Source organism: Mauremys reevesii, linkage group 24 (assembly GCF_016161935.1).
Source record: "Mauremys reevesii isolate NIE-2019 linkage group 24, ASM1616193v1, whole genome shotgun sequence".
Lineage (NCBI taxonomy): Eukaryota > Metazoa > Chordata > Testudines > Geoemydidae > Mauremys > Mauremys reevesii.
The window spans coordinates 5,401,094-5,415,146 of record NC_052646.1 but is presented as its reverse complement, the minus strand read 5'-3'; the positions used below and the strand labels follow the sequence as shown (position 1 = coordinate 5,415,146).

Genomic DNA, 14,053 nt, shown 5'->3' with positions numbered 1-14,053 from the left:
TGATTTATAACAAAGGAACAAGCAGAGAGAAAAGAGAGGACGACTGTCGCTAGAAAGGGAGTTAAGCAGTTACCCAAGGAGAAAGGCAACAACAGGAAGGCAGCAGGATCCTTCTGATGTGTAGTTAACCTTCTCCCACCTTTATAGGAATTGGACAATTGGAATTGGTCAACGAAATAACCTTGCTCCTGGCCTAAAGATTCTGGAAAAGAGCCCTTCTATCTCAGTCGTTCATTTTTACTAATTCACAAACCCACGTACCCGAAAAAGGAGCTTGCACGCTAATCCATCCACTCAAAGCTTTCAAAGCCGACCCGGCACGCCAACGACAGCGCCTATGGCTAAGGATCCATTATGTTTCAACTCTCTATTATGTTGTACTTTGCTAACAGGCGTACGAAGTATTCCTACTAATTACAGACTCAACCATTAATACTTGACATGTAAAGCCCTTTACAAACAAGGGCATCTACATCTGTCCAAAGGAGAGAAGAGGGAACATTTGGTGAAGTCGCAGCCTTGATTTATTTGTGGCACACAGCAGCGTCGTGCTGGGTGCCGAACACACACAGGACACGCAAAGAACCAATTCACAAATTTCAGTTGCTTGCCCTAGGACTCCCACTCACACATGTGCAGTGGAGAAGTTCCGTTGTTTAACAACCCACTTCTCGTTTCCCCCTCCCTCTGGTTGTGCCTCACAAGAAAAATCTGACCCCTTCCGTCTGCACTGAATACAAAACCAAGCAAATCCGTGACTCTGCTGCTGGAGCAAATAAAATGTATTCATGAAAAGAGGATGTATTCTCGTGGCTTCCCTTTGAAAAGTGGCCCATGCAAACAAGCTCCAAAGAGTCTCTCTAAACATGGTCTAAAATCCACCACTAACCTCCAGGCTGCAGGCTCCTGCCTGTGTAGTTAGCAAATCCATCTTCCCAGCTTCTGTGAAATCAAACAGTGCCCGCTTCTTAGCTCAGTGGTTTGAGCATTGGCCTGCTAAACGCAGGGTTGTGAGTTCAAGCCTTGAGGGGGCCACTTAGGAATCTGGGGCAAAAAATCTGTCAGGGGATTGGTTCTGCTTTGAGCAGGGGGTTGGACTAGATACCTCCTGAGGTCCCTTCCAACTCTGAGATTCTATGATGCTGGCTGCCAAAAGGCTCCTTTGAATGTAGTTTTTGTTTTGGCTTGTGCAATTCTTCCCACAGGTTTAAGACGACAATCATTAGCAGCAACTCGGGGGTGGGGGAGAGGGGACCGGATCCCAACTCTCAACAGGCAGGCAGCATAGCGTAGCGGACAGCGCACTGGGCTAGGACTCAGGAGACCTGGATTCTACTCTGCCACTGGCCTGGTGGGTGACCTTGGGCAAGTCACTTTATGCCTGCGTGCCTCAGTTTCTCTGTAAAAGAGGGATGACACTGGACCGCCTTTGTACAGCGCTTTGCGACCTCCAGACGAATGGAGGTTTTACAATTAAAGCAACACCCTCAGCTTGGAAGCAATCAGTTAAATAAAAGGCATTAGAGTAGTTTCAGGTCCCATAACCAGCTCTACATCCCCCTGCCAATTTTGTGGTCTCTCAGCCACAGGTTCCTGCAATGGCAGATCCCTGCATCTGGGCCCCACGGCAGGACTGAAGCATTAATTTTCCTATTTTTATGCAGCTAAAGGGCGGGGGGAGAGGGAGACCCTCCCACACCAGAGGAAACAGACTGCCCAAGGAGAAGAGAGAAACTGACGTTTTGGGCTGTCAGCCGCACAGAGTAATCCAACGTTTAACCCTTGACTCTAATACTAGTGAGTTACTAATGGAATTAATTCCACTTGAAGGCCCCTGGACACTGCCACAGCCGTATAAAAGGGCCCCAGTGCAAACGAGAAGCAGGCCCAGAGGCTTTTTGTCTGCAGTCTGTTCAGAGTCGTCTTCGGAGGTTCTTGCAATGAGCAACAAGTAGGAAAGTTTTAAGACATATTTTCTCGGGCAGATACACTTCTCATCCATAGACGTCAAAGCACTTTCCAAAGGAGGTCAACATTATTATATCCGATTTTACAACTGGTGACATGGGCACAGAGAGGGGAAGTGACATACAAGTCAGTGGCACAGTTAAGACTACACCCCGGGACTTCTGTCTCCCTGAAATAGCAGCAGGAGTCAAATTCAGCACGACCGTCTACATCAATAAAAAATGGGCAAATGCACAAGCCACAACTTCCCTACTAAAGGCAAATTGTTTGTTTGGTGGGATAATAATCTCACCTCTTATTCTCTGGTGGGCAAACACCACCAGCAGAACCCTCTTAACGCAGTGCTGCCAATGCCTATGGATTCAACCGCAATTCTTGTGATAGTTCATGTTTTGGTTCTTAAAGTCCAGCTCCTGGAGTCATGTGATGACACGAGAATTTCAGCTGTCCTTAAAATAAAATAATAATAATAATAATAATAATAAAAATTAAAAAAAAGGTGTAAAGGAATGCTTAAGAATGGAAACCCTGAAGGCTCCCAAATCAAAGAACCCAACACTTTTGGACAGTTGGTTTCCATGGATTTTTAAGCCAGTCTTCTGATTTTTTGACCGTGCACCCCCACAAAAAGCAGCCATGGTAACACAAAGTCTAGACAAGGCGATCACGTAAGATGGCTGTTTATTACAAATGCACAGACGACAACAACAGAACCAGGCCAAGTTGGCTCCCAAGTGCATTTTAACACTGCCTCCTACTCTGGTTTCTCACCGCTCTTTGTCAGTCCCATGTTTTAATATGGGGAAGTCGGTAAGAATGAACAAGCTCTTCTGTGGAGTGTAAACATGGTCACACAACTAACTGATCTCAATGATTACACATTTTAAATCCTTAAATAAAGACAAGGCAAACCCCCTAATTGACAGCATTTCTCAAGATTCTGTCTCTACCCTTTTGGGTACCACATAAACCAAAAGTTACCAGACCAGGGTTTCCTCTTTCACAGAGGCTTCTAAAGTTGGCAACACTGGGCTTTGCCATCATTTTATACCGTGGTTTCAGGTGAAACCCAAGTGGGGAATATAACCCAAAGCAGCCGTCTGATGGCTCCATAGATCAGTTCCAAACTGAAAGCTGAAGTCAACAAAATTCGAACAGGAAACAAGATGCACATGAGAGTAATTGACTATTGGAAGTTTCTCAAGCGCCATGGTGGATTCTCCATCACTTGGAGTCAGCCTGAGATTTCCAGTATTGATACACAGATGTTCTAGTTCAACTAGAAGTTATTGGGCTCAGCGCAGGAAACAGAGGGAAATTCTACAGCCTGTGTTATAGGATCATAGAAATGTCAAGCTAGAAGCTGACAGGACTTTGTCCAACCTGTTCTTAAAAGCCTCCAATGAAGGGATTCCAGTTCTCTTGGAAGCCTTAACTACACTTACGAGTTAGAAAGTTTTCCTTAATATCTAACCTGAATCTCCCTTGCCGTAAATTAAGCCCATTACTTCTTGTTCTACCTTCAACGGAGATGGAGAACAGATTCCCTGTTCTCTTTATAACAGCCCTTAACACATTTGAAGACTTATCAGATTCCCCCTCAGTCTTCTTTTCTCAAGCCGAAACATGCCCAGATTTTTTTTTAGTCTTCCCTCCTAGGCTAGCTTTTCTAAATCGTTTAGCATTTTTGTTATTCGGGAGGTCAGTCTAGATCAGTGATACTCAGACCTCATTGGTCCAGGAGCCAAACTAGCAATCAACAGTACCCAACAGAGCCCCAGTAGTGTGAATTGATTGTTTCATTTGAGTAGGTTTTATTATTTTTATAGATTAGTCTCAAAGCAAAATGATTGACCAAAGTATTATTTTATCAACTACAACTGGTTAACATAGGAAAAGCATCCTGATTGGTTAATAATTAAATGCAAGTTATTAACCAATCACAGTGTTTTAATATCATGTGCCGCAGAGGCTCCCGAGCCTCAGTCTCAGCACCACTGGTCTAGATGATTATACTGGTCCCTTCTAGCCTTAAAAAATTGACAGTCAAGATTTTCTCAAGTCAGTAGCGATCTGGGGGCACTTCTATTTCGGGGTTCTCAATTTGAGATGCCTGAAAGGAGCCCTGATTTTAAGGGAGATGGGGAGGAGGTTCTGCGCTTTCTGAAAATTAGGGCTCTTTTTAAGGCGGCTAAGGTGAGGCCCCCCAAAAATGGAGGCACCCCACATTACTAGTCACGTTTGATTTCTGTATTACAAACTATGCTGCAACATTTAATGAAGCCTGTGTTTCTTTTGCAGTGGGATTTAGATCTTGGGCCTGGTCTCCACTTAAAACTTCGGTCAACTGATCTAGGTTTTACGTGTAGATGCAGGTAATAGGTAATAATTGGAGATATGCCAATCTCCTAGAACTGGAAGGGACCTTGAAAGGTCATTGAGTCCAGCCCCCTGCCTTCACTAGCAGGACCAATTTTTGCCCCAGATCCCTAAGTGGCCCCCTCAAGGATTGAACTTACAACCCTGGGTTTAGCAGGCCAATGCTCAAACCACTGAGCTGTCCCTTCCACCCCTGGATGGAAGAATATTTCCACCAACCACTGCTCAGGGAGGTGGCACTCCCATGCTGAGGGAAACCCCCCTGCCGTGGCTTGAGGGTGTGTCTATACTATGGAGGCTATAGCAACATAGCTATGATGGTGCTACAGCCCCCTAGTGTGGACATGACCTTGGTCATAAAAAGGTCTTCCCAATATAGCCCACTTCCCCACCAGGGAGTCGTTAATTACAGATCAAACAGGCTCATTCTCTGCCCCTACCTCCAATAACTTTACTCTCCGAATTAGCGGTAGGATGGATCAATTAATCATCCTTCCATTATCCCATCCCTTCCAACACACATACACCACGCAGTCCACGTGCCCCCTTCCACCCGATTTCCTTTGCATTTAGTGTGTTAGAACCGCCACTATCTAAACAGCTTGTGGATAAGCTCCGTCTGGCTCTCTCCTTTCCCTTTTCAATTATTCAATGTCAATGCTCCAAGGAAGCAAACGTCTGTCTCTTTCTTGAACAGCTGCGTCCGGAGGCCTGTGAAATTCATCAGTGAGCAGGGGGAGGAATGGAGAAATAAATGGTCAGGATGAGCCAAACGATTCACACTCGTAATCCTGCTATGGAATTCGGTGAGCCCAGAGCGTCATTCTGCTCTCAGTCGCAGCCGAACAAAGCTAATAATTCAATCGAAGTCAGCAGAATTAGCCTGTCTTTACACCCCTGTATCTAAGGATACAATTTGGCCTTTCGGTGCCACAGAACGGACCAATTCTACTCAGCACAACACAGATCATTTAAACCCTGCGGCCTTTCGTGTCACCTGTGTGAGGATGCAGGCCCGCCGCACTTAAAAAAAACCCCACTGAAGACAAGGGAGTGGGTGGAACAATCCAAGCAGATTTCTGTAAATGAAGCAGCATTGACAGGTAGATCTGCAGTCAAGGTGAAATGGGAAGCAAAACATTTTGAAGTGCCTGTGTGTCTTTGACAAACACTCAGCAGCAGAGATGCAATTATCCCCCTTCAGCAAATACTCCCAGTCAAAACCAACAGGTGCCGTTGCCCACACAACCCTACGGTGAACAGCCATACAAAGAGCAGCACTGGTGCCCCTTACAGACTTAACCTCTGTCCATTGTGTCACAGGAGAACTGCATGTACTAAACAGCCAGATATACAGAAGAGCTCACCTCCCGTGTAAGCACCGAAATAAGTGGCCAGGCGCTCAGTAGGACTTTGTGCATTGGGTGCCAAACCTTTTGAAAATTTGGCCTCGTAAGTCTGGCCTAGTCAGATCCCCAGTCAAGGGGAGTCGAGTCTTAACTGAAAACACTTAGCACATCACTTGCGTCGGTTGTGACACGGCCACGTGGCAGCTAATTGGGCAAAAAAAAAAAAAATATGGGTGACCTTTCTGTGAAATCAGAACTGAACCAGGAAAACACACATTAAAAGAATACGCCACAATATTGCCATTAAGCTGCGTGAGCATCGGAAATCCACCCCGCGCAATTAGCAGCCACCATGATCAAGGTGCAGAATTAGAGCTGCTGTGCAAACAGGGTTTTTAATTCTAGGGGACTGTGACGTAGCAAACAATGTGAGAAAGATTGGAGAAAATATTAAGATACCATCTGGGTAGGTTGCAAGAGGTTAAACGAGTGCTTCTCAAGCCATCTGATGTAGGGGACCGGCAATTCCCTCCGCCCCCCCAATGTGCCATATTATCATCCTATTCAATGCTCTTATGAGGAAACTCACCGCGGACCAGCAGCCGGAGAAGCACTGGGTTAAACAGCATCGGTCTGCCTGGCTGTGGATTCATTTCTTATTTTAAAATCAGAGTTTGATTTCAACAGAATACCCACCCATTTCCAGTGACTGAGGGTTTCAGGAATGAGAGAGACTGAATATCAAGTCTAGAGGGTGTGCAGTTGGCAGTGAGATGTATTTGCAGGTGATTATACTTTAGCATACAGCACCATCAAGTGAGAGATCAGGTCCCACCACACAACGGGAGACTCAGAAATGCCTTTGCAAAAGCCAAACCAAGCCTCCTGTGGCAGATATTAGTCACGTCCCTTAATGCGTGACTGGAAGGCGCTCGGAAGCGACAGTGATGATGAGGGCGGTCTAAGAATGCAGAGAATAGAACAGGATAGACTCCACAGCATGAATTTCCTGATGCTTCCTCCCACCACCAATATACTTTTAGATTGCAAATAGGGCACGTGGTGGGTTTATACAATGCCTAGAACAATTGGGTCCCAATCTAGCTGGACCCTAGGTATTAGCACAATAAAACAGTTAAATAATAATAAACCAAATGTTCGTCTCTGCTACCTCCCAGAATGGAAGTTTATTCATTAAAGGCCCTCATGGGCCATTCAGATCGCTCATAGAAACCCTCCTGTAACCCAGCCATTCTCCCCCCACCAATGTAAGCCCCGAGCACACTAGGATAAGAACCACTAGCAGTGCCAATTGCATTTCCCTGAGCAGTGGCACAGGGGCTGTGTGTCTGAGACCCAGTCCGCACACACTTGTCCCTTATGGAGTTCATCGCTTTAAGGGCCTAACACAGCTCTCGAGTGTGCACACACAATCCTCGCTGGCCAGGGAAGGGGTGTTCCAATCCTGCTAACAACTCCCACTAGTGCTGCAGCTTCAGCTTCTCCCGAGAGGCTCTAAAAGGGGATTTTGCAGCTCCCAGTTCCCCATTTTGAGGCCCCCTGGAGGCTCCCATTGACTTCAGTATGCTTCATAATCAGCCTTGTTTATAGCCAGGAAGATAAACCATCCTCGCCCAGCAGATCCCTGGTGTGGATGGCGCCGAAGAATTCAATGCACATTATGGGCAGTGCACTAGACTCTCCAGACTGAGCTGTGTGGCACCTTCTCTGGATCGGGGGGGTGGGGGGTGGGAAGAGGGGTGCTGAGGTCAGCCTGTGCTGCGGGCGGGGCTTCCTAGAGCAGGCAACACTTAGGAAAATTCTACTGCATCCTGACCTTTTAACATAGATCTAGGTGTGGGCGCAGCAAGACGGTCTCAATCTTAACCAGGGGGAATCAGATGCTCCCCGGCATTCATTGGACTCTGCTGGACCAAGATCAGTGATTCATTCGTGCCAGAGATGAGCCCCGCAACTCCAGGCTCGGCAGGTCATAGCCCTGGTACCTCCGGCCTTGCTGCGTCAAGTTACAAAAGTGAAAGGATTCCTTGAGCCTTGTTACCTCTTTTGTTAGAAATTAAACCCTGACCAGGATGGAAGCTCCAGAGCAGAGTCCCTTCCACAAGAACACCCTGCCGGGAGTCCCACTCCCATCCTGTTCCACCCCCGTCGACTTCCGTGCCTCAAATCTCGATTCAGTGCACTCTGCAATGCTATTCCGGAGCCAGGCTTAACAAGTGTCCGCTGGGATTGTTCTGCTGGGCCGCACCCAGGGCACAGCTTTCTAACCAACACAATCAAGTGCCCGAGCGTCATTCTCACCAGTGACCTAGGTGCCTCAGAGCTGAAGTCCCGCTGACTTTCAATAGGACAGGTCAAAATTTTCAGAAGCGACTAGTAACTCCGGGTGCCTCAACTGCAGGGAGTGCCACTCGCAACGCCTGAAGGGGGCCCAATTTTCAGAAAGTGCTACGGACCGACTCTCTGAAAAATCAGCCTCCTTTACGGTGCCTTCAAGTTGGCCACCCAAAGCCACTAGCAACCCTGCAAAACCTTATCCATGAGGTCCCATGGATAACAAGATTTAGGTGCTTTTATAATTTTACCCTCAGTCTGGTACTTGGCAATTCAGAATATAGGTCAGTTTCCAAAGCCCACAGGAGTCTTTCTCCTGACTCCCAATGGTCCTGCATTGAGCCCTTAACATAAAGGGCCCCTTTAAGCTAGACCCTATGTTCTTTAATAGAGAAGATGCAACACTCCTGCCTGTTTTGTCTCCAGTGATTCTTTTGGTACCTTTCAAAATCCCTTATCCACCCCTGCAAGCCCCCCAGCAATCCTCTCAACATTTGATCTTCTTTAGAAAGGCCTTTATTTGACTTTATAGCAAACGAAACACTAGTTTAAATCAAGTGTACCTGGTACACTGTTACAGCAATGAAGTGGCAACAATTTTAGATGCGACCTACCCTCTCCTTTCCTCCGGGCTGATCCACTGATTTAACACTGCCACAGGTGGGTTAGTGGGCATTCTATGCTCAAACATGATTTGGACGATAAAAACAAGATGAAATGTTACAGAAGTGAAAAATAAAAAAAAGATTCTCTTAATGTTATCGGTCTAGGAGAATTAAGATTTCATGTTAAACACTGAAGAACCAGCCATTAAAACAGTTATGCACAGTTAAGTTTGTTTACCTGAAGGATGCCTTAAAGTGGTCCATATGATACAAGTCAGTTAAGGATCCTATATGAATTACTGTCCAGATGGGTTTAAAAAAAAAAAAAATTCCAAACAACCCGTTTTGGACAAACCTGGGAACATCGGCACATGGATAAAGACTAGAAAAATCAGGTCATGAGACAAACGTTCTGCGCATGCCTGCTCCCCAGAATTCTGGATAACACTGCATCTCCTGGCCAAAGATCACCCCCCACAAAAAAAGCCATGGGCAAGACGTTTTGATCCAAAGAGATTCTCCATCCCCTTTTATCTTATAAATTCTCACTCACACCTCCATAAGTAACCTAGAACACTGTGTATATTTCACTTGAATTCAAGAGGTAAACACTGATGGATTCAATTTCACCCACTCTGTTTTAGGAGAGCGGAATGGAGTGAGGGAGATGTGTCAAAATCCTTGTTTGCATCTCTTAGCAGCCGCTCCCATCTGATCAAGAGGGAGTATTCCCCCCAGCCCCACACCTCTCCATGGTATTTTATCTAGGAACACTGAGGGTGAGGTGGGGGGAATTCCATCTCAATGTTGAATGCTGCATGACAGCGCTCAGGACTCCAGGGAGCCTGGAGATGGAAATGCTCCCTTCCTCACATGCTTTGAAAGAACCACGTTAATTAAGGTTTCACAAGTATAAAAATCAAAATCAATCACTCAAAGACTCTGAATTCAGGACTAAAGAGGCAATTCTGATGGAGATGCAATTCACTCGGAGATGCTAGTTTAAGTTTTGGAAAGGGACAGTACTCGTTGCAGAAATATCACTGGTTGGGTTCCCTCCCCTATATTTCCTGCTACTCTTTTTTTGTCGGTTTTAATTATAATACAATTTACAACTGTAGTAAGAATACTACGGCCAAAGCCCCCGCGAAGCCCTCAAGCTTCAGAAAGTCCATCGATCGTGTAACTGGCTTTCGCTGCTAAAGCTGTTACTTGCTGAGGCCTCCGGGTTCTGTGTTTGCCGAGTGGAATCCTCGCCGTTTAAGCTCTTCCTGCAGACTGGACACGTGTCGTGCTGACATGGAAACAGGAATGTACAGTGAAAGCCCATCCCCAGCACCTTGGTAACCAGTTAGTAACTGTTGCTTATATAGCAACTGTCCACCCCACAAGTGTTTTATGTGCACTACTTGGAGGAATTCCCTTCACCTACCATCAAAATGCAGCCACCTCTGGGTTAGTGCACGACAGCTGATTTAGCAGTGCCAAGCAACGTTATATAGAGGCTTGGCAGGATCTGATTTTAAATGGATAACTGTTGATAAATGTCGATTTCAACCGACACACTTAAGTTGATGAAAAAAACCAACCCCAACAGATAAGTCAGCGTGCCTGCAGGGATCCGTTGTCACCGGCCTTGCTAGGAACCCCCTGCAGCACTGCTGTCACAAGAGTGAACACGCAGGTCTGTGACAGCAGAGCTGCAGCGGTCTCCCCAAGCCGCCTCACAGCGGATCAGACACGCCAGGACTGCAAGCAGGACAACGAGCACCCAGCTGCAGACGGGAGGTGACCCCACTGCTGAATGGCTCCTGTGGCAGTGCAGGGAGCCCTCTGAAGCCGTGTTGTCAAGGATCCACCCCCACCTCCGCACTCACCAACCAGGAGCGCTGTGGGTCTCTACTCTGCCCTGCCAGGACTGCAGCTTTCCCTGCACCCTGGGCTGCAATGTCTCCAGCCCACAGCTCCAATGTTACAGCCCCGCTCGCTCACTCACCAGCCAGGAGCCGATTCAGGGCAGGATCTGTTCAGCAGCAGGCCTCCCCCAGGGCTGGGGGTTCGTCTTCCTCCTTACAGTCCTGGGTGGGGATCTCTGCTCTGCCAGGCCAGGAGGACTGCAGCCTCCCCCACACCTTGTGCCCTGGTCTCTCAAGCCCTTTGGCAGCCCAGGACCTTCCCCAGCTCCCCGCTGTCTGTGCTGCCCAAACCCTAACCCTAGCCCCAAAACTATCAAAACAACAGCAGCTAAAAACAGAAAAAATACTAAGAATAAAATAATTAGAAAAAAAATCAAATTCTGCCAATCCTAGTTATACAGTAGTTTAGAAAAGGGAGGAAAGACTCAGCAGCCAGTTGAAATGGCAGGAGGTAGGGTGGGGGGAATTTACACCGTTGACTGTTGCGAAGGGCTTTTTGGAGAGCTATGGATGAGAAGTGCTCAGTAAGAGCCAGGGATTCTACCTAGTACGCAAGTGGAATGTGGTGACACACAGCAGAATGTGGAGAGAGCACACGGGTTAACGCTCCTACTCTTGTGAACAGCGCTGCTGAGTCTACGTGAAAAGAAGCGATTAGGGCCTTATCCGAACGACACTGCAAAGAGCCCCGAACAATATGCTGGGGCAAGTTTTTAACACTGACTCAGATGAAAGACCCCCTTCTAACCAACACCATTTCATTCCGCCCTGGCAGTCTCCCAGCCGAGGGCTAACCCAATACACCCCTGCTTAGCTCAGAGCTGTTGAGATCACAGTCTATGATGGCAGGACTGCCAGTTGTTTGGCCAATGTAATGTAACTATTAACCAGTAGCTACCATCATCTTTGTTTGCTATTTTGATAATGGATTACAAGGGACTGATGAATAGATCCGAAATTAATTGGTGACACGTTATTTGGCACAGCACGAGAATGACATGGTAGAAAAGTAGCCGTACGTTTCTAAAGAGAAGGGTTTTTTAATAGAAGTTACTCGGTGCTTTCTAAAAGCAGATTATACGTAACTATCTTGTAATCAGGTGCTTTAACAACTTGGCTACATAGGAAAGAAGACAGGAAAGATGAGTGGACAACAGCGACAATGGAAAGATTTCATGGGAAAACATGGCAGCAACGAACCACCATTTGCTACCAATGCAGTATTTGAAGCTCTCTTCGATTGATTCCATTTCAGATCCCTGTTCTGCCACAGCTTCCCTGTGCGACTTTAGGCAAATGCCTCAGGGTGTCGTCAGTCTAAATATTAAAGACTCCGAGGAGCTCTGATATTACCATAAGGGGGTCCCCAGTCACTAAAACAGATACATCGACAACACAAAGAAGGGATGAATTCACAAACCAATTTAAATCCAAATGGTGGGAATACTTACCTTCAAGTGCTCCACTGAGCACAATAAAGGCTTCTGAGCTTGCAGTTTGGGGATTAATATGAGAACTGAACAGTGGATAAGGAACTGGTTAAAGGGGAGACTACAACAGATCATACTGAAAGGTGAACTGTCAAGCTGGAGGGAGGCTCCTAGCGGCGTTCCTCAGCGACTGGTCTGGGGACCAATCTTACTTAACATTTTTATTGCTGACCTTGGCACAAAAATAAAATGTGCGGATGACACAAAGTTGGGAGGTCTAGGCAAGATGCAGGAGGGCCAGAATAACCTACAAGATGATCGGGATGACCTTGTAAACTGGAGTAATAGAAATGGGATGAAATTTAATAGTGCAAAGTGCAAGGTCTTGCATTTAGGGACTAACAAGAAAAAGTTTTGCTGTAAGCTGAAGACTTATCAGTTGGAGGCAACAGAGGAGGGGAAAGACGTGAGTGTATTGGTTGATCACAGGATGACTAGGAGCCAGCAATGTGATGCGGCTGTGAAAAGGGCTAATGCAGCCCTAGGAAGTATCAGGCGAGGTATTTCCAGTAGAGACAGGGAAGTGTTAGTACCATTAAACAAGGCCACAAGGAGACCTCATCTGGAATAGCGTGTGCAGTTCTGGTCTCTCATGTTTAAGAAAGATTAATTCAAGCTGGAGCAGGTGCAGAGAAGGGAGACTAGGATGATCTGAGGAATGGAAAACCTGCCTTATGAGAGGAGACTCCAAGAGCTTGGCTTGTTCAGTCTAACCAAAAGAAGGCTGAGTGGAGATACCATTGCTCTCTATAAACACATCAGAGGGATAAATACCAAGGAGGGAGAGGAGTTATCTAAGTTAAGCGCCAACGCTGACACAAGAACAAATGGATATAAACCGGCCATCAACAAGTTTAGGCTTGAACTTAGATGAAGGTTTCTAACCATCAGAGGAATGAAGCTCTGGAACAGCCTCCCAAGGGGAGCAGGAGGCGGGGGGGGAAACTTACCTGGCTTCAAGTCTGATCTGGAGAAGTTTATGGAGGGGATGGTATGAGGAGACTGCCTAGAATGGCATGTAGCCAGTCTATGACTGCTATCAACAGCCATCTTCAGTAACTGGTGATAGGACACTAGATGGGGAGGGCTCTGAGTTACTACCGAAAATTCTTTCCCAGGTGTCTGGCTGATGGGTCTTGCCCACATGCTCAGGCTCTAACTGATCGCCAGATTTGGAGTCAGGAAGGAAATTCCCCCCAGGTCAGATTGGAAGGCAGAGACCCTGGGTTTTTTTTGCCTTCCTCTGCAACGTGGGGCACGGGTCACTTGCAGGTTTAAATTAGTGTAAGTGGTGGGTTCTCCGTAACTTAAAGTCTTTAAATTGTGATTTGTGGGCTTCAGTGACTCAGCCAGAGGTTAGGGGTCTATTACAGGAGTGGGTGGGTCAGGTTCTGTGGCCTGCTATGTGCAGGAGGTCAAACTAGATGATCATGATGGTCCCTTCGGACCTTAAAATCTATGAGCTAATTTCTCTCCATTTGGCAGGTGGGGAAACTGAGGCAGAAAGGTGCAGGGACTAAGCTCTGCTCACAGAGGAACAAATGGCCTAAGCCATGCTTCCTTCTACAGTATCTTCTTAGGGTTGGATCAGAGGTGGTGGAGACAGGGATATTCTGTGCATTAGGCAGGCACTGTGCTGTTCTGCAAGCTTCCCCCACTCTCTGCCTATGCACCCTCAGGCCTGCCAGGAGGGGTGCAGGAAGGTCAATCGACATGATTCATTCATTCCATGATATCAGGATGATAACAAGCGGTGGGGGAGTTTTCAAGTCGACACTTCCCACTAGGGCAGAGACCCCAGCTTGTTTCACACGTAACAACCAACCGCCAGATGGCACAAGTTGGGCTACTGCGAACTCCAGCAGGATCTGACCGGGTGACTTAGAGATAAAAAGCATCATAAATCCATTAGCAATTTCTCCAAGTCTCCACTTTACTTCAGCCTGAAGGACGGCTTTAGACCAGACACGTCTCAAAGGCTGGATGATTAA

The 14,053-nt window shown here is 46.8% G+C and overlaps 1 protein-coding gene across 1 annotated transcript in view; it reads right to left on the bottom strand.

The window, feature by feature from the left end:
* Window positions 1–8,549: 8,549 nt before the first annotated feature.
* RNF115 (ring finger protein 115) overlaps window positions 8,550–14,053 on the bottom strand; it is a 40,382-nt gene continuing 34,878 nt past the window's right edge. Inside the window, exon 9 of the mRNA XM_039513121.1 lies at window positions 8,550–9,950. Within this exon, the coding sequence (XP_039369055.1) occupies window positions 9,819–9,950 (132 nt within the window). The 3' untranslated portion in view covers window positions 8,550–9,818. The remainder of the gene's footprint in view (window positions 9,951–14,053) is intronic.